The sequence below is a fragment of the Labeo rohita genome, chromosome 7 (genome assembly GCF_022985175.1).
Source record: "Labeo rohita strain BAU-BD-2019 chromosome 7, IGBB_LRoh.1.0, whole genome shotgun sequence".
Lineage (NCBI taxonomy): Eukaryota > Metazoa > Chordata > Actinopteri > Cypriniformes > Cyprinidae > Labeo > Labeo rohita.
Genome location: NC_066875.1, coordinates 5,512 through 23,781, shown reverse-complemented (window position 1 = coordinate 23,781; position 18,270 = coordinate 5,512). Strand labels below are relative to the sequence as shown.

Sequence of the window (18,270 nt, the reverse complement as noted above, 5' to 3'; positions counted from 1 at the left end):
CTCCACCCATTAGTTCACACAGTGAGCTGGACATCCAGAGAGGGGGAGCTGGAGGCCATTCGGCTCTGCAGTGAGCAGCACTTGTTATATGCGCGTCAATTCAGTTCACAGTCACTTTCAGTTAAACACAATATGATTCACATCTTTCACAAATGATGTTTTATTAACAAAATTCGGGAGGAGCACGTTCAGATAATTAACCTAATTAACACGAGTGGAGCACAATCAGTAACCAACCCAAATAACAAGGTAAGAGGTGTATACACACAGCAGACTCACTTCTGTTCCTCCACAGTTTTCCATAATTCAGTTGCTCCTCGAGCCCCAGACTTCATCCCACGGCCGGCGTTCTGCTCAGACAGCCGCACGCTCCGACCGCTTCTCTGGCGTCCTCCTATTGTTCGGCCGTTCCAACAATTCCCACTATCGGAAAGCGGTCCGTACTAAGTCTGAGTCAAATGCCGATCAACGGTGACGTACGTTTCTCGCGGAGGACGAACAAAGCGCAACTGTACAATCTGTAAGGCAAACTGCAAAGTTACCTTGCAATCAGCGAACCTTATGCCTAAATACACTGCAGCCCCCAAGGCGGCCAACAGAGCGAGCAAAGCTTGCAAGGCCTTTCGTTCACCTCGCTCGACACCTTCATTGTTCTGCACAAGATCCTGCCCTCCTCGAGCGCCGGGCCTCACTCGCCTCCCGCTTCGGCTCAGCCTTTCGCCGTATGCCGGCCCTCCCTCGGCCTCTCGGTCTTTTCCACCCGCTACTTCTAACCCTTTTCCTTTTCGGTGGCCTCCAGCTCCCGTAGCAGACGTTAGCGTGAGGCCGTCTCTGCTAGCGGCGCAGGCTACGCGGGCTCTTCAGAACGCCACAAACCCGATCCCCTTCCCGTGGTTTACTACTATAGCAGCTGAATCAAGTGTGACACTGTCTCCGCTTGCAACACATCTCATTCTTTCCTCCATTTTCCCCTTAGGCTTCTCTCAGACTCCCTCCTCAGGCTCCAGAGCCCGATTTAAGGCTGCGCTCCTCTCAAATCACAATAGTCTGTTTTCACAGCAACGCCTCTGCCCATCGCATCAAATTCTGTCGCCTCAGAGCCTCTCCCGGTGGCTCACGACACCCGAGCACAGATCCTGACAGGTGCGGACATAGACCTCGAACCAAACGATTATTTGGCGCCAACAGCTGAGCTCGCTTTTCCTACGGAGGAGGGCGTTTCTACCACAAACTCTTCTCTGCAAAATGTGCAGTACGGGTCTCCCAGTGGAATCGATGGCCCTGCTCCTTCACGTGACCCTGACCGCCAACCTTCCAAAAATTACCCATCGGCTCCTGTGAATATTTCTCGCCTATCTACGTCGTAGACCATCTGTTTAAAAAAATGCATTTCTGCTTCAAAAAAGGTTCTTTGTGGTGAAAGACGGTTCTTCAGATTATAAAAAGTTAAGAAAGGGATGGTTCTTTAAAGAAGAGTTTTTCTATGGCATCACTGTGAAGAACCTTTTAAAGCACCTTTATTTTTTAGGAGTGTACATTACTGGCTGTGGCTGCTACTACATCTCTTGTCTTGTGTTATTAATTCTATTAATGTGGATGAGTGAACGTTACAGAGCAACAACAGATTTATGTGCGTTCACACCTGTTGTTAAATGTTTCGAGAGACCTTATTTCTGTGCAGAAATGCTCATATTTTATGAATAATTCAGTGAATGAGGCCCAGTGCGTGTAAGCGCTGTTAAACTAAACCGATAACAGGAGTTTACTGTCGAGCATCAAGGAGAGATGAAAATTATTTTGGTATTGTTTAACAGTAAGGTTGCATTTATTAACATGAGTTAAACACATGATTTAACGTGAACTAACAATGAAAAATACAGCAAATGCGTTTCCTAATCTTATACACTAATACGTTATTAAAATCAAAAGCTGCATCTGTTAATCAAATTTAATGGACCTGAGCTGAGCTGAGTTGAACTAACAATGAACAGTGTGTTTTTATCGTTAACATTAACAAAGATTGACCAATGCTGTATCAAACGTATTGCTCATTGTTTTTAATGTTAGTCAGTGCATTAATGGGACATTATTGTGAAAGTCGCTTTTAGTTGAGCAAGTAGAGTAATATGAAGTATTATTAAGACAAATAAATAAAGCATTGGCTGCTTGTCTGTCAGCAAAGTTGTGTAATACCAAAAACCTGTTAACAGCAAGTCTTGTCTGGCGCTCACTAACAGTCTTCTATCAGCCAAGGAGTCGACGGAGCAAAGCCAGAGAAGATGCGGTCAAAGGAGCAGTTTACTGAATAATCTTAGTTGTGTGCATCAATGCTCAGACTTCATCTGACCAGAACAAATTAAATAAGTAGTTATACTAAACATCTTCACAACAACCTCCCATAAACCTTGCATTTTTATAAATAGTCCCTCTTATCTTATTCATGAAAACCAACAGCCCTTGAAACCACAAAACAAGGTAAAGAGAATGAATAAAGATTGACTAATAAAACACTACCAACGCATGAATAAATCATTATCATAAAACAAAATCAGACACAACATAAATGTATAACTGCTCTCTTAAAGCAGAACAGTTTCCATTTGAAAACCTTTCACCTTCCTCTGCTTTCGTCCAGACTAAATAACTTGAACAGTTATTTATCAAAAACAAATCCAATAACCAAGTCACAACAACTACAAACAATCAGATGTTCTTTCAGCGAATAGATGGGCGGCTCTTAAAAGAGCCTTTGGGTCTGTGAGTTTGAGCGGAGCTCTACTTGGAGCTGGTGTACTTGGTGACGGCCTTGGTGCCCTCAGACACGGCGTGTTTGGCCAGCTCACCGGGCAGCAGCAGACGCACGGCGGTCTGGATCTCCCGTGAAGTGATGGTGGAGCGCTTGTTGTAGTGAGCCAGACGAGACGCTTCACCGGCGATGCGCTCGAAGATGTCGTTGACGAACGAGTTCATGATTCCCATCGCCTTAGAAGAGATACCGGTGTCGGGATGAACCTGCTTCAGGACTTTGTAGACGTAGATAGCATAACTCTCCTTCCTGGACCTCTTACGCTTCTTCCCGCCCTTCCCGGCGGTCTTAGTGACGGCCTTCTTGGAGCCTTTCTTAGGCGCGGACTTCGCTGGTTCAGGCATGACTACGCTACCTTACACTCCAACCAAGGAATGACTGTAACTTGTCGGACAGAGGCATTTATTGACTAACCTATGCTAATTTTCCAAGACATGTGGAACTAAACCCATAAGCTCGCATGTGATTGGACAACTCGAAGCATCGCAAGCTGAACGAGGGCCAATCACAGGCTGAGGAACGGTAGCCCCACCCACGGCTCCATGTTTGAACGACATGACTAAATTTCCTTTGTTCTAATTCCCGCTCTTTTTGTTAGTTCTGTTCTAGTCAAGAAAACTGGTCTCAATTATAGCTTTTAAAACCTGACACAGTTTGGAGAAAACTGCATAAAAAAAATAACAATAGACACATTTTTCTCTCTGCTGTCCCGCCAGTTTCATTTCTGCTCTAAACAATTAGCATCTGATTGTTTTCAAATCTCTTTAATTTGAAGAACAGGCTAAACCAAAAAATGAAATCAATACGAGACAAAAAAAAAAAAAAAAAATCATTATCTGCGCCTCTGAAAAGAAAAAAAAAAAAAAAAAAAACAAAGTACTTATTTTTTCAGTGCTCTGTAGTATGAGAATTGAACTACTTCCATTACTTTTAGGTGTATATATTAGCAAGCGTTTTACTTAGTTTTCACGTAAAGCGTAAAAACAACATTAGTCCATCATTGACTCTTCCGGTGACAGTGTGGGTGGCTCTTAAAAGAGCCGTTGGGTTTGTGGTTTATTATTTTCTGATTTAAGGAGTTTAACCTCCGAAGCCGTACAAAGTGCGGCCCTGTCGTTTCAGCGCGTACACAACGTCCATGGCGGTGACGGTCTTTCTCTTGGCGTGCTCGGTGTAGGTGACGGCATCCCGGATGACGTTCTCCAGAAACACCTTCAACACACCGCGGGTCTCCTCGTAGATCAGACCGGAGATGCGCTTGACGCCGCCGCGGCGAGCGAGACGACGAATGGCGGGTTTGGTGATTCCCTGGATGTTATCGCGCAGAACTTTACGGTGACGCTTAGCGCCTCCTTTTCCGAGTCCTTTACCGCCTTTGCCTCTTCCAGACATGTTTAAGACGCTTCTTGTTTCAGTCTAACGACAAAAACGAATACCAGGCAGATGCTGTAGAGAGGCCTTTTACATTTGCTTACAGGACCTGACTGAAACCAACGCCGCGTCACATGGCGCACTCCCCCCTTCCCCGAGACAATGTGGTTTAACCCCAAACCTGATCTAACAATGTAATTCCTTTGTTCTGTGCTAAAATATTAATGACTAAAATATAAATGATTTATAATCACATCTACATTATATTTACATGTATCCATTGGGCAGACGCTTTGACTTACATATTATCATCATCATCGTTGTCTAGAGCCTCTACCAAATGCAAATTCACAACAGCTGTATTGCATGACTGTTAAAAAAACAAACAAACAAACAAAAAAACAACAACACCAACAACAATATTGCCAGAGCTTAGAATATATGTGGAGAAACATCATAATAACAATTAAACGATCTAAATAATAGAAATAATAATAATAATAATAATAATAATAATAATGATAATAATTGAAACAAATAGTGTAACAAATTAGAAGGTGTGAACATTTGATACCACAGTGTTTAAGATATAAACACACACACCTGCTGAGGATCGCTGTGGTAGACAGTAGGGAAACACACTGAGGTCAGATGCCATACACACACTAAAAATATTCACCTGCTGTTTTGTCAGGCTGTGGCACAACCACACTCTTAAAAGGTGCTTCACGATGCCATAGGAGAACCTCTTTTGTCTAAATGGTTCCATAAAGAACCTTTAACATCTGAAGAAACTTTTTGTTTCACAAAAGGTTCTTTGTGGCGAAAGAAGGTTCTTCAGATTATAAAAGGTAAGAAAGAGATGGTTCTTTAAAGAACCTTTGACTGAATGGTTCCTCTATGGCATCGCTGTGAAGAAACGTTTAAAGCACCTTTATTTTTAGGAGTGCGCACACATCTCACGGCCAGTGCTGCTGTCTGTTCCTCTCCCAGTGCTATCATTATTTGTTCCTCCTCAGTCAAGGCTGTAAAGATTATTATGGTGTTTGTGAACGTGTTCATGTAGAGTTTCTTATTGATTTAAATCTATGGCAGTGTAGGAGGAAGTGCACAATAACCAAAACAACAACAACAACAATAATATTAATAAATAAATAGAAAGAAAAAAAAAAAAAAAAAAATAAGGAAAGAAAATATATATAAAATCATCAGCCTATCCTGAATCTCTTGACCTAGCCATTTGCCCCCCTGCCAATTCTATCTCATACAGTGTAAGTAAACCACTTCTTTCAAACACAAATCTTCCTTTAAAAGGAATCTCTTTTTTAAACTGGTTGGTAGATGTTTGGGGTTCAGTTTTTGGGTTTGTAGCACTTTAAAATGTAGTGATTGCGTGGGACTCTGTTTTAGATGCATCCAGAATTTAAGGGATCTTTGTATATTGATGACCAATGGGAATCGGCCTAAGTTTGCCCTACATGCGTTATTGGGTGTTCTCCTTTTTAATTCTAGGACCAGCTGGCAGAATTCTGTGTGTCGGGGTTCTGTTGGATGTCTGTTCCATCTAGTTTAGCTCAGATCACTGAATGGACCCCATACCTCACTTCCATACAGCGCTACGGGCTGAATTACACTGTCCGTCAAAGATTTTACACCAAATTTACAATTGGCGATTTAATATTCTGACATTTCTTAACAGTATAGTTCTATTTACTTAAAGAAATACCATTGCAAAACACAGCCCACTTCTACACACACAGAAAACTATAATTAAAACGACAAGACTTTTTTTTTTTTTTTTTTTTTTTTTAAGTTGAAAGCGATGTGACTTTGGGATTTACCTACTCGTTACAGCGGAAGTTCTCTTTCAACGGAAATTTGGTGGCTCTTAAAAGAGCCTTTGGGGTTTAATGGGGCCGATGCAGCGGCTGCGGGTTTAAGCGCGCTCTCCGCGGATGCGGCGGGCCAGCTGAATGTCCTTGGGCATGATGGTGACTCTCTTGGCGTGGATGGCGCACAGGTTGGTGTCCTCAAACAGGCCGACCAAATAAGCCTCGCTGGCCTCCTGCAGAGCCATGACAGCGGAGCTCTGGAAGCGCAGATCCGTCTTGAAATCTTGGGCGATTTCACGGACCAGGCGCTGGAAAGGCAGTTTGCGGATCAGCAGCTCGGTGGACTTCTGATAACGGCGGATCTCTCGGAGAGCCACGGTCCCGGGCCTGTAACGATGGGGCTTCTTGACGCCTCCGGTAGCTGGGGCGCTCTTCCGGGCGGCTTTGGTAGCGAGCTGCTTCCTCGGGGCTTTGCCACCGGTGGATTTACGAGCGGTCTGCTTGGTTCTTGCCATTGCTGCGACGTTCTTTCTACTCCAGTGTAGACGAGAAGACTATACTAACGCTCTCCACCCGCCTGTTTTTAAAGCGTCATATGGCCGCTAGTTTATGGCGTCATAAAGGCGCAGAGGCTTGTGATTGGCTGATATGTGGCGTCTGTTCATGACTGCTAGCCAATGACTGCGCACCTCCTGTTTTCAAACGAGGCTGTTTGTATTTCCCGCTCAAAATGCTTTGTTCCGTTTATGACTTAACGCATCAAACACACACTCTGCACTAACACGGCTTTATTTATTTATGAAATGTTCATGTTTGAAATACTGAACAGATGTTATGGAGCACAGGGTTAGTTTAATAACGTGATAGAAATGTTTCCACACAAAGTTTACGGTATTTACTAGTTGCCATATTAACACAATATATTTAAAATAAATAAATAAATAAACGTTTGACTTCAGGGGTTACTTTTTTCGGTTTCATCTGTTTTTAGTACTCATTTAAAATGAAACAAATCCGATATTATTTTAATCTGTAATCTGGTGATTATTGATTGACGTTTCCAGTTTTAGCAGATGGAAAACACGAACACAATCTGCCCCGCTGTTATTAAACTATGGCATTAGGGACGTCATCTAAACTGTTCACATTAATGAACTTTAATGGGGGGGGGGAATAAAACACGACAAACGGCTGAACAGATTAACAAACAACTACTAACGTTCAGGAATTATTTCATAAAGCTTTTTTTTTTTTTTTTTTTTTTTGTGCACCCTTCTTTCCTTTTATTGTTAGTATGTATGGTCGGCCCAGGAAAGAAAAACTAAAAGAAAAGCGCTCTCTAGCAGATAAATTGAGTGGCTCTTAAAAGAGCCTTTGGTTTCAGAAGAAAACCTAAAACAGCCTATTTGGTTTTGGCGGGTTTGTCGGTCTTTTTGGGCAGCAGCACAGCCTGGATGTTGGGCAGCACGCCGCCCTGAGCGATAGTCACTCCGCCCAGGAGTTTGTTGAGCTCCTCGTCATTGCGCACCGCCAGCTGCAGGTGACGAGGAATGATACGGGTCTTCTTGTTGTCCCTCGCGGCGTTTCCAGCCAACTCCAAGATCTCAGCAGTAAGATACTCGAGCACAGCCGCCAGATAAACGGGAGCACCGGCACCGACGCGCTCAGCGTAATTGCCTTTGCGAAGAAGCCTGTGAACACGACCGACGGGAAACTGCAGCCCTGCCCTGGATGAGCGAGTCTTAGCCTTCGCTCTCGCCTTGCCACCGGTTTTGCCTCTGCCACTCATTGTTAGCTGTTGATTTCTACGCTCGAAAAACAAAAATGTTGATGTCATGAGCTCCGCAGCACTGCTTTTAAAAGAGCGTGCCAGTCGCCCATTGGTTTAAAGCCTTGTAAGGTTTCAAACCAATCGCTGAACTTCCCTCCAACACTGACCGCCAAAGCCACGCCTCCACAGCTGGCTGTCGGATTGTGCAGCATTTTTAGATTAAACACATGACAGAAAACATTAAAGCAATTGTGACGGGTGATTAAGAAGTTCAAAACAAGTGTCCAGAAAATAAAGAAATAAAAAGTCAATAACAATAACCCCCGGTTTCACAGACGAGATTTAAGCCTAGTCCTAGACTAAAATGTAAGTCTGAACTGTTTCAACTGAAAGATTCTTGCACGGACTGATTTTAAAATATATCAGTGCCTTTTTTTGTATCAGGATGCACACCAGTAATGTTTTTTTTTTTTTTTTCTAAGCACACTTATACAAATTAATTTGTCCTAATTTCACTATGGCCTAATGCTGGTTTAGTCTACGCCCTGCCTGTGAAACCAGGCCTAAATGTTGTATTTAACCTAATCCAGATCAACGATCCATTAAAGCTGGTAATGCATGAAATTAACTATGGGTTTTTTAAATCAAGTCGACACGTGTAACATCGTGAAAGAAGGGAAACCCAAATGCACTCCTCCGATGGATTTACTTGCACAAAGATTAAAGCTGCAGATCGATCGAGTGTTTTGCTCTTTCTTCAGAATTAGTGGGTGGCTCTGAAAAGAGCCGTTGGGGAGTAGATCAGTAGATGTTTATTTCTTCTTGGGAGCTGCCTTTTTAGGCTTAGCAGCTTTAGGCTTTGCCGCCTTGGGTTTGGCAGCCTTGGCCTTTTTGGGGCTCTTCGCTGCTGCTTTCTTGGGCGTTGCTGGCTTCTTCGCCTTCTTGGGGCTCTTCGTCGCCTTCTTAGCGGCTGCGGCGGCGGGTTTCTTGGCCTTCTTGGGTGACTTCTTAGCGGCGGGCTTCTTTGCCGCTGCGCTCTTGGGCTTCTTGGCAGCAGCGGGTTTCTTGACGGCGGGCTTCTTGGCTTTAGAAGCCGCCTTCTTGGCCGGCTTCTTCTTGGTCTCGCTTTGCTTCTTGCTGAGCTTGAAGGAGCCGGAGGCGCCGGTTCCTTTAACTTGCATCAGGGTGCCTTTCGTCACCAGGCTCTTGATGGCGAGCTTGACGCGGGAGTTGTTCTTCTCCACATCGTAGCCGCCGGCAGCGAGAGCTTTCTTCAGGGCAGCGAGAGACACGCCGCTCCTCTCCTTGGATGCGGACACGGCTTTGACGATGAGCTCGGCGGCACCTGGACCTGCTTTCTTGGCTTTACCGGCGGACTTCTTCTTGGGTGCTTTCGCCGGCGGGGCGGCAGCTGCTGGAGCGGTTTCAGCCATTTTTCCGAACGGACCTGCAGTCTATCAGACACTGAGTTCAAGAATGAGCGGCGCTCCGGCAGCGCTGCGCCCTTAAACCGCACATGAGAACCTTATCGACTCAACCCGCCCGCTCGGCGTTTGCGCGCCTCCCTGAGCCGCCGGCGCTTGTGTTTTCTTCTCTCACATTTATGGGTAAAACTCGAGTGGTAAAATAGTTTGTCGCAGTACAAACAAAGTGAACACCAAGCAGAGGTTCTTGGCTTTTTCTGGAGACTAAAACGCGCCACGAGGAAATGTTTCTTTTTCTCCGGTCAGATCAAATTCAAAGCGCGCATCAGCCACGGGACAAAGCCTTGTGTACATTTTATGCCTTGTTTCAGCCTAAAAAGTTTGTCAGATACTCAGCTCGTCCTCTGTGTGTTTCAGAAACAGTTTGAAGGTCAATATAGCAAAATGAGCATCAGTGAGGGCCGAGTGCAGCGCTTCATACAGTTGTTGTTTTGGGCAGCTTGAAACACACGAACATCCGGAGGCTTCCAGTCCGTTTGTGACTCAACATACATTTACATAGTGTTTTTTTTTCTTTTCTTTTCTTTCTTGTAATGATGTTGTTAACATAAATCATGTGGATAATGGATTGGTGATGAGTTTACAGATTTAGTTTGAATGAAAATCACGATCAGAACTAATTGTTCTTTAAGGTCTTTTTGAAGTGGCAAACATATGATTAATAACATTAATAGAACGATCGTTACACATTATTTAGGGCCTATGTAGACCCACCTGATTTCTTCAAGGAATGAGACTACTCTTTCCAAGGAGTAAGCATTAACATGCATTCAGTGTTGATGGGTAATGACCTTTCATTAGATGCTGTTGTTTAAGCTAATAAATGTAAGCATTACAAACCTTATGACATTCAGTGTACACATGGACCAAATAAGAATATGTATATTGTGTGCCTTTGCACTGATTTCCTTCGACATTATGATGTTTAACTGTTGTAACGTGTTCTTTACGAGGTGTATTGAAAACACTGAATGTGGAGACATTTTGGTGCGGGGAAAAATATTTACGTTTAACGTTTCAGTTAAAATACAGAAATGCATAAATAAATGTATGTATGTACATTTGTATTGTTTTGTGGGTTTATTTATTTTCCCTAAGCACTGGTGCAGTGTTGACCAGTTAATCCATGAGTTTCACTGCTGAGTTAACGCTGGCGTTCTCTTAATTTATTCTTGTGTTGTTTTACACTTTGTTAGTTAATAACTGTCAGAGTGTTCATTATGTTAACTCTTTCAAAATTTAACACTTTACCAGTGATTCCCATATAAACTCTGAGGGAGGTTAATTCACTCTTTAAGATTTGCATATCAACTCAAGTGTATGAGTAAAAAAATCTAGTAAGTCAGTGTAGCACATTCAAAAAATTATATTTAAATAACTTAATTCAATGCACATTTATTTGTATAGTGCTTTTCACGAGAGAAATCATTGCAAAGCAGCTTCACAGAAAATGAAACATTTCTGCATTTATATTTATTATCAGTGGTGACTATGGCAGAAACGTACGGTAAGAATCATGTTGTTAGTTATGATGTGCATTTAAATGGGGAACACTATTTACAGCAAAGATTATATGTTGCGATCAAGCTTATAGCAAAATTTGGTAGTTACCTCAGGATGCCCATCCCTTGGCAGAGACAGAGAAGCAAACAGAGGAAAAAAATAGCATAGCTGCTGTTGCAACCAAGCCAAAAAAAAAAAAAAAAAATATATATATATATATATATATATATGTGTGTGTTCAACACATGCAAAAAAATAACAATTTTGAGCCATATTGCTGCAGCGGTTGGGCGTTCGATGGGTGCTTGTTCACTCCCCTCACCTACAATCCCTGCCGGACCTGAGACTCAAACCCGCAACCTTTGGGGAACCTTCCCAGCACTGTTTATGTGTACATTTTCAAGTGAGTGCTGAGAATATCAAGTTGTTTGTGCTGATATGTAATGGGAATGTAGGTTTCTAGGTAAAGTGCAATATAACTGTCTTACTGACAGAGTTCTGATCATTCGCTGTGAACCCTCTATTTCCTAAGAATGTGCCCAAATTAATGTAGACTGTCATTGTTCTAGTTACTTCTTTAATAATAAAGAATGTAGACATATTTTGGTTTACAAACTGTATTGTTTCATCAGTTAAATCACGTTAGCACTCGGATAAGGTATCCACCATTATTGTTATTATTATTATTATTATTTATTTATTTAATTATTGTGTTTAATTGTTTTTCAAAACACTGACTATTTTATCTTATTCTGAATAAGACAATATTATGATTAAGGTGTTTACATTGGTTGCTTTTAGAATATTCCTTTCATGTTCCCGTTTTACATGTTATATACATAGATGGTTAAGGCTAGAAGGAATACAGCTCTAGCTACTGGGCATGCGCACATCAATTTAACATTATTTTTGTTACACTGTACAACAATAAAACTGTTTTTGTATTATAGTTAGGGATAAGTTTAGGGGTGGGGTAGGTGTAGACCTTAAAAAAAAAAAAAAAAATCACACAATCCAATAGGTAGAACAATTAATTTCATTGTTAGACTCCGGTCTGAGCTGTATCCCTTGATCTATGCAGCCACAACCTACACAGATTGATTAATGGCACACAAAATGACGTCCCCTCCAGAATTTCACATATCAGCATAACCAAAGTATATTACAGACTTTTCATTAAGACTGTCAAAGAAAAATTCATTTTACTCATATATGTGCTTATGGAATATTGTGTAAGGGTCTGCTTTATTTAAACCTGCTATAAGAATGACATAAGAGAAGTGTATTGGGGCCCTAAATATAAAGATTTGATTCTTGGGAGTATGACGTAGCAGAAAGTATTTATCTGACTTACTACGTGTGGAAAGTTACCAGTTAGGAGATGTAACCTTGAAGGCTGGGGAAGAGATATAAATTGGAGTGAGCCTCCCCTCTTGGTCGCATTCTGCAGTAACCTGTGTTTCTGTATGACTGTCTGACCTTCTTTGCAAAGAATAAATTTATAAAAGACATTTGACTGAGTTTGTCTCTTACTTTGTTGAGAGTCGGGTTGGTTTTGCCACAACAAAGACCCTAAAGAATCATATCAATTTGTGGAAAATGGGCATCCGATGACCCCTTTAAACAGTGTGTGAAACTGTATACGATAAGCAACGAATGTTTTAGAGCAGTACGCTGAAGTGATGTCGCATGACAAACACTGAACATTAATTCAGCACAGCTGTCAAGGCTGTTAACTTACAAACAAACGTGCTAACAGTTCTTTTTTACAAAAGCTTCATACTGTAATGACACGCCAGCAGAGGGAGCCCTCACCCATTGACTGACTGTTACCGCTCCCTCTGCTGCTTCTATGGTTACATCCCGTTTGGCAGCCATATAAGGAGGGCCATGCCAAGCAGGACCTTGTGAAATATTGTTTTGCCTGTGCGGACTCCACCAAGCATTTTCCCTATTTTCATTGCCTTGTTTTTGTTATCTCCACGGTTTTGTGTGGTATCGTCGTTTCGTCCAGATGGATGTGGACGAGCCCTTAGTTTGTCTCTCTTTGGTTCTTGTTTCCTTGTTCTTATGTTGGCGCTAATCATCAGTTGTCATCAATTTATTATTATTTCCACTTAGTGTAACTGCCAGAAATATCATTGTTCAGTCAAAGTCAGCTCAGTGTTGATGTAGTTCTGTCCAGTATGTAAAGTTCATCAGTTGTGAAATGAGTTCAACTGGGCAATATAGTGTTGTTTACTAGTATGTGTAACGAGATTCTTGAGAAGCGTGATAGATCCAGATGCAAGCTTTATTGAACACAACATAGTCAAGACAGGCAGGGTTGATCTCCAAACAAACAGTAATACAAAGGCAAGGCAAAAGCATAATCCAGTAAAACAGGCAATAGGTCAGAATACCGGTGAGCAGTCCAAAGTAACAAATGAACAAGGCTATGAAACCAGACAAAAACTATGGTAATGAAACTAGACAAAACTATGGCAAAAACAAGGCAAAACTATGACCAAGAAACAAAATGTTTACTTCTACAGCTAACTGCATCTCCGTGAAAACTGAAACGCAGACAATGAAAACGAAACAATAACAGAAGGTGACAATAATTTTTAGTTGTATTGCCTTTAGCTTTCATTTAACATTGTACATTCATTGTGGTGTTGTTTTGACAGCATCACAACATCAAGAGTTAATTCATGGAGATGTTGTACTGACAACGGGAGTACGGTGTACATTTTAGGACATCCTCAGACATCAGTCATAAAATGAAAAGGTGTCATGCCTGAGACTAAAAGGCTTCAGGTCTCAGGAAAAACGACATCAGGTGTCAGATCTCGTACAATTAGGCATCAGACGAAACAGACTCAGATTAAAAGGCATCAGACAAAAAGACATCGGGCGGACGTGTGACGTCGGTAATCACGCCCATCGCCTACGCCTATATATATATATATATATATATATATTAGGCATGGTTTCCATGCCCATATCACATATCACCTTGTGATTTCCCCATCCCCATCCATAAGAAGTATGTTAAAGCAATTTATGGCATTTTCGGGGATCTAAATAAAAAAATGTTGTCCTTCCTTTTACTAACACAAGTTTTTGTACTTTTGTAAAGGATGTCTAGGCTAAAATGCCACAACTTAAAGGGGTCATCGGATGCAAACTTCACTTTTTCTGTTGTTTGAACATTAATGTGTGTTGTCAGTGTATGTACAAATCTACACTATAATGATAAAAATCCATGCAGTGGTTTTTAATTAATCTGTAAAAATAATATCCCCTTTTTCAAATCGAGCCGTTCTCAGATGCCTGTCGTTGTGGCGTCACATGACAGAGGCCACTCCCACCATAGTTGATTGACATGAGCGTCTGACCTCAGATCAGCTGTCACAGTCCAGTAACTTTCCTTGTTTGGATGCCGGAGCAGGGATGTAAGTTAGACAAGAATATCTCTGATTGAGCGATTGAGGTGTTGTGTTGCTGGATGTAATAATGAACATAGTGGTCGTCATTTACTCCGGACATCTGAGCCGCTGAAGATGCAGTAGATTACGTTTGTTTGTGAAGGGAATGAACCTCCCGATCTACATATATCCGTCTGTGTTCACGCGAATCATTCGTGATCCAGCTTCACTTACAGCAGAAGCATTTTTTTATGAATCTTTGCAATCGCCTTTCCTAATAATGTGGTAGTTAGGAAGTTTAGCGGCTAAACGCAGCTAATGTACACAAGCTCGTCACTCCACAGAGAGAAGAGAGGGGCGGGGTGAGCAGAGCTCATTTGCATTTAAAGGAACAACCTCTTAGAATGAGATGATTTTTGCAGAGCTGATTTTGACAAGGTAAAAAGGGTGTTGTTTTACAAAACCATTGAGAATTTTTAATCAAAGTATATTGGAGACTCTTCATTAAGACCCTAAAGAATCATATCAACTTGTGGAAAATGGGCATCTGATGACCCCTTTAAATCTCATATATTCAATATGTCTAATCTATGGAGCTGATTTCATCATCATAACAGCCTGTAAAACTCTTGCACTGATTTCATTAGGCTAATTGTTAATAAAAACCTTTAAACCTTACCTTTATCATTCATGTAATGAGATAGATGCACATTTATTGTGATTGATTTTGACCTACCCAAGGCAAATTTTAAATGTATCAAATTTAAAAGGATACAATTATATTTTGGTGTATTGTAAAATATTGTAAAATTATTGTAAAAGTTGGCACTGCATACTTGTCGTTTAGTTTTCTAAAGATTTGATCCACTTATCACAAAGTGTTAACATCTGAATGACAGAATCAACAGTTCTCCATATGCAGTAGGCTACACATACACATGCTGAATGCATTGATAGATTATATAACATGACATTGAACTTTAGGCCTTGTTCATCACAACTTAATATGATATTTGCGCAGGTCCTCCACATACTTAAAGATGAATAAAAACAAAAAATCCATTGCTTCTTGGGTTATTTCATATTTATTATTTTACAAAAATAATTCAATTAAAAAAACAGACAAAAATATACACTACCCGTCAAAAGTTTTTGAACAGTAAAATTTTTATTTTTTTATTTTTTATTTTTTTTTAAGAATTCTCTTCTGCTCAACAAGCCTGAATTTATTTGATCCAAAGTACAGCAAAAGCAGTAATATTGTGATTTTTTTTTTTCTATTTAAAATAACAGCTTTCAATTTAAATATTTTTTTAATGTAATTAATTGCTGTGATCAAAGCTGAATTTTCAGCATCATTACTCTAGTCGTCAGTGTCACATGATCCTTCAGAAATTATTCTAATATGCTGATTTGTTGCTTAACAAACATTTCTGAATATTATTATTATTATTGTTATTATTATCATCATCATCAATATTTAAAGCAGCTGATTGCATTTGTTTTTTCAGGATTCTTTGATGAATAGAAAGATACAAAGATCAGTAATTAATTTAATAAAATGTTTTTGTAACAGTATACATTATACCATTAAAAGCTTGGAGTCCTTATTTAGCAAGGATGCTTTAAAACAATCAAAAATGATGATAAAGACATTTATAATGCCACAAAAGATTTCTATTTCAGATGAATGAATTCAAATGCTGTTCTTCTGAACTTCATCAAAGAAACATGGAAAAAAAAAAAAAAAAAAAAACAACTTGCTGTTTTCAGCACAATAATAAAATAACTCTCTGAAGATCTGAGAATTAGAATTGTTGCTCTCCACAAAGATGGTCTAGGCTATAAGAGGTTCAGTAACAACCTGAAACTGAGTTACAGTACTGTGGCCAGGGTCACACAGAGGTTTTCCAAGACGGGTTCCATTCAGAATAGGCCTCACAAGGGTCGATCGACAAAGTTGAGTGCTCATTCTGTGCGTCAGGTGCAGAACCTGGCTTCAAAAAACAGATGAACGAGTGCTGCCAGCATTGCTTTAGAGGTTGCAGAAGTAGAAGGTCCGCTTGTCAGTGCTCAGACCATACGCCGCACACCAAAAAAAGTCGGTTTGCATTGGCGTCGTCCGAGATGAAAGTCTCTTCTGAAGCTGGCTTACAAGAAAGCTCACAAACAGTTTGCTGAAGACAACCTGTCCAAGAGCATGAATTACTGGACCCATGTCCTATTGTCTGATGAGACGAAGATAAACTTGTTTGATGCAGTCCAGCATGTGTGATGAGGAGTACCAAGAAAACTGTGCCTCTCCTACAGTCAAACATGATGGTGGTAGCTGCATGAGTGCTGCTGGTACACGGGAGCTGCGGTTCATTGAGGGAAACATGGATTCCATTATGTACTGTACATTTCTGAAGCAGAACATGATGCCTTCCCTTCAGAAACTGGGCTGAACAGCAGTTTTCAAACATGTTTTCAAACACACCACCAAGATGACAATTGCCTTGCTGAGGAAGGTGCAGGTGAAGGTGATCTGACCTGAACCCTATTGAGCACCTATGCAGAAGCGGAAGGTGGAGAAGCACCATGTGTCGAACACCCAGCAGCTCCATGATGTCATTATAGAGGATTTGAAGAGGATCCCAGCAACAGCCTGTGCAGCTCTGGTGAATTCAATGCACAGAATGATTGAGACAGATAGATAACAGAGGTGCAAACACAAAATATTGACACTTTGGACACAGTTTTGACAGGTTCACTTAGTGTGTACTAACTTTTGTTGCCAGCTGTTTTGACAATAATGGCTGTATGTTGAGTTATTTTTAGGGAACAATAAATATACTATACAAACTATACAAGCTGCACATTGACTACTCTAAAATATATCCAAGTTTCATTTCTATAGTAGTGTCCCTTGAAAAGCTATACTAAAATGATTGCTGAAATGTAAGGGGTGTATTCACTTCACTGTACATACTGTACATACATACACAGGCTACACAGAGAGATTCCTTGCTCTGATAGATTATTCACAGAAAATGGCATGGACCTTCAGGCCTCGTTCATGAAGACCATTTGTAATCAGTGGCGGAGCCAGAGGGGTGTCCGGGGACACCCCTGACATCCGATTGGCCACCCCGGGTGCCACCCCAAAATTTTATTTGTTGCTGGCAGTTCCTGATGCTGATTGACATCTCATTTGTCTAAAGAAGTTTTTGAATTTTACCGGCAACGCTGCTCAAGCTATTTTCAAATCAAAGACGAGCCGAAGACAAGAGCATGGTTTCAAGGTAAGACGAATAATAAAACATCATATTTAAAATACGTTTTATAGTTTATTATAAGGTTTGTTTGCTGAGTAACGTTTATTATCCGCTGTGTAAATTAACGAGGCGCCGGCGACTTTAGTTAACTTAATGAGATTAGAGAGATCAGTTCGCACTTTAGACAGTAACGCTATACTTCATCTGTGCTAGTATTACATGCACATACCATGTATGTAAGTTATTATATTTAATTTACGATGCTCAAATATTTTGCTAATATGGGGAAGTAATGTTAGGCTAGCTGTTTGTGAGTTAAATTTAGTTAAAATGGAATAGCCAGCTCATATACTTTCTTCAGAATAATGTTATTTAGATCGGTTGCTGATTTTAATGTGCAGGTATGATAATGGATATTTTTAATTAGGATAAATATGTTTCTAACTGGATCAGATGTAACCAGACTAATATTTGTGCACAGGGTCAATTAAACATGAAAAGAAAGGGCGAGATATCAGACTTCTTTATAAAGAAGCACAAACAGGCAGATCAGGTTCAAACAGACCCGACCCTTTGCACTGGATCCCACAGCAGCTCCATACCTGAGACTAGTCAGACAGTGTGGTCAGACTTCAGGTCCACCAGCAGGTCAGAGCATCTACTAGGCAATCACGTGTTTCAACCAATGTTAGAATTTAAGCTGAGCTTCAGGAAAGTTCAACTAAAAAATCAAATTCTGTCATTACTTATTAACTCACAACAAAGTGAGTAGATGATGAGTAAATTATAATATTTTCATATTTTGAATTATATGTTGGTAATGAAATAGATTTGGG

General features: G+C 40.7%; 4 protein-coding genes across 4 annotated transcripts; all 4 read right to left on the bottom strand.

Annotated features, from left to right (window-relative positions):
* Positions 1 to 1,836: 1,836 nt before the first annotated feature.
* LOC127168266 (histone H2B-like) lies at positions 1,837 to 3,514 on the bottom strand. The gene has a single exon (XM_051114974.1). It carries the CDS (start codon positions 3,148 to 3,150, stop codon positions 2,776 to 2,778), a length of 375 nt encoding a protein of 124 aa, XP_050970931.1. The 5' UTR covers positions 3,151 to 3,514; the 3' UTR covers positions 1,837 to 2,775.
* A 164-nt stretch (positions 3,515 to 3,678) lies between these two features.
* LOC127168267 (histone H3-like) lies at positions 3,679 to 6,558 on the bottom strand. Its single transcript, XM_051114975.1, has 2 exons — positions 6,196 to 6,558; positions 3,679 to 4,211 (listed from the first exon to the last, which is right to left on the bottom strand). Exons 1-2 carry the CDS (start codon positions 6,522 to 6,524, stop codon positions 3,887 to 3,889), a joined length of 654 nt encoding a protein of 217 aa, XP_050970932.1. The 5' UTR covers positions 6,525 to 6,558; the 3' UTR covers positions 3,679 to 3,886.
* Positions 6,559 to 7,361: 803 nt separating this feature from the next.
* On the bottom strand, positions 7,362 to 7,824 carry LOC127168265 (histone H2A-like). Its single transcript, XM_051114973.1, has one exon. The coding sequence runs from the start codon at positions 7,796 to 7,798 to the stop codon at positions 7,412 to 7,414; it is 387 nt and encodes a 128-aa protein (XP_050970930.1). The 5' UTR covers positions 7,799 to 7,824; the 3' UTR covers positions 7,362 to 7,411.
* Positions 7,825 to 8,574: 750 nt separating this feature from the next.
* Positions 8,575 to 9,237, bottom strand: LOC127168264 (histone H1). Its single transcript, XM_051114972.1, has one exon. The coding sequence runs from the start codon at positions 9,211 to 9,213 to the stop codon at positions 8,593 to 8,595; it is 621 nt and encodes a 206-aa protein (XP_050970929.1). The 5' UTR covers positions 9,214 to 9,237; the 3' UTR covers positions 8,575 to 8,592.
* Positions 9,238 to 18,270: the final 9,033 nt, after the last annotated feature.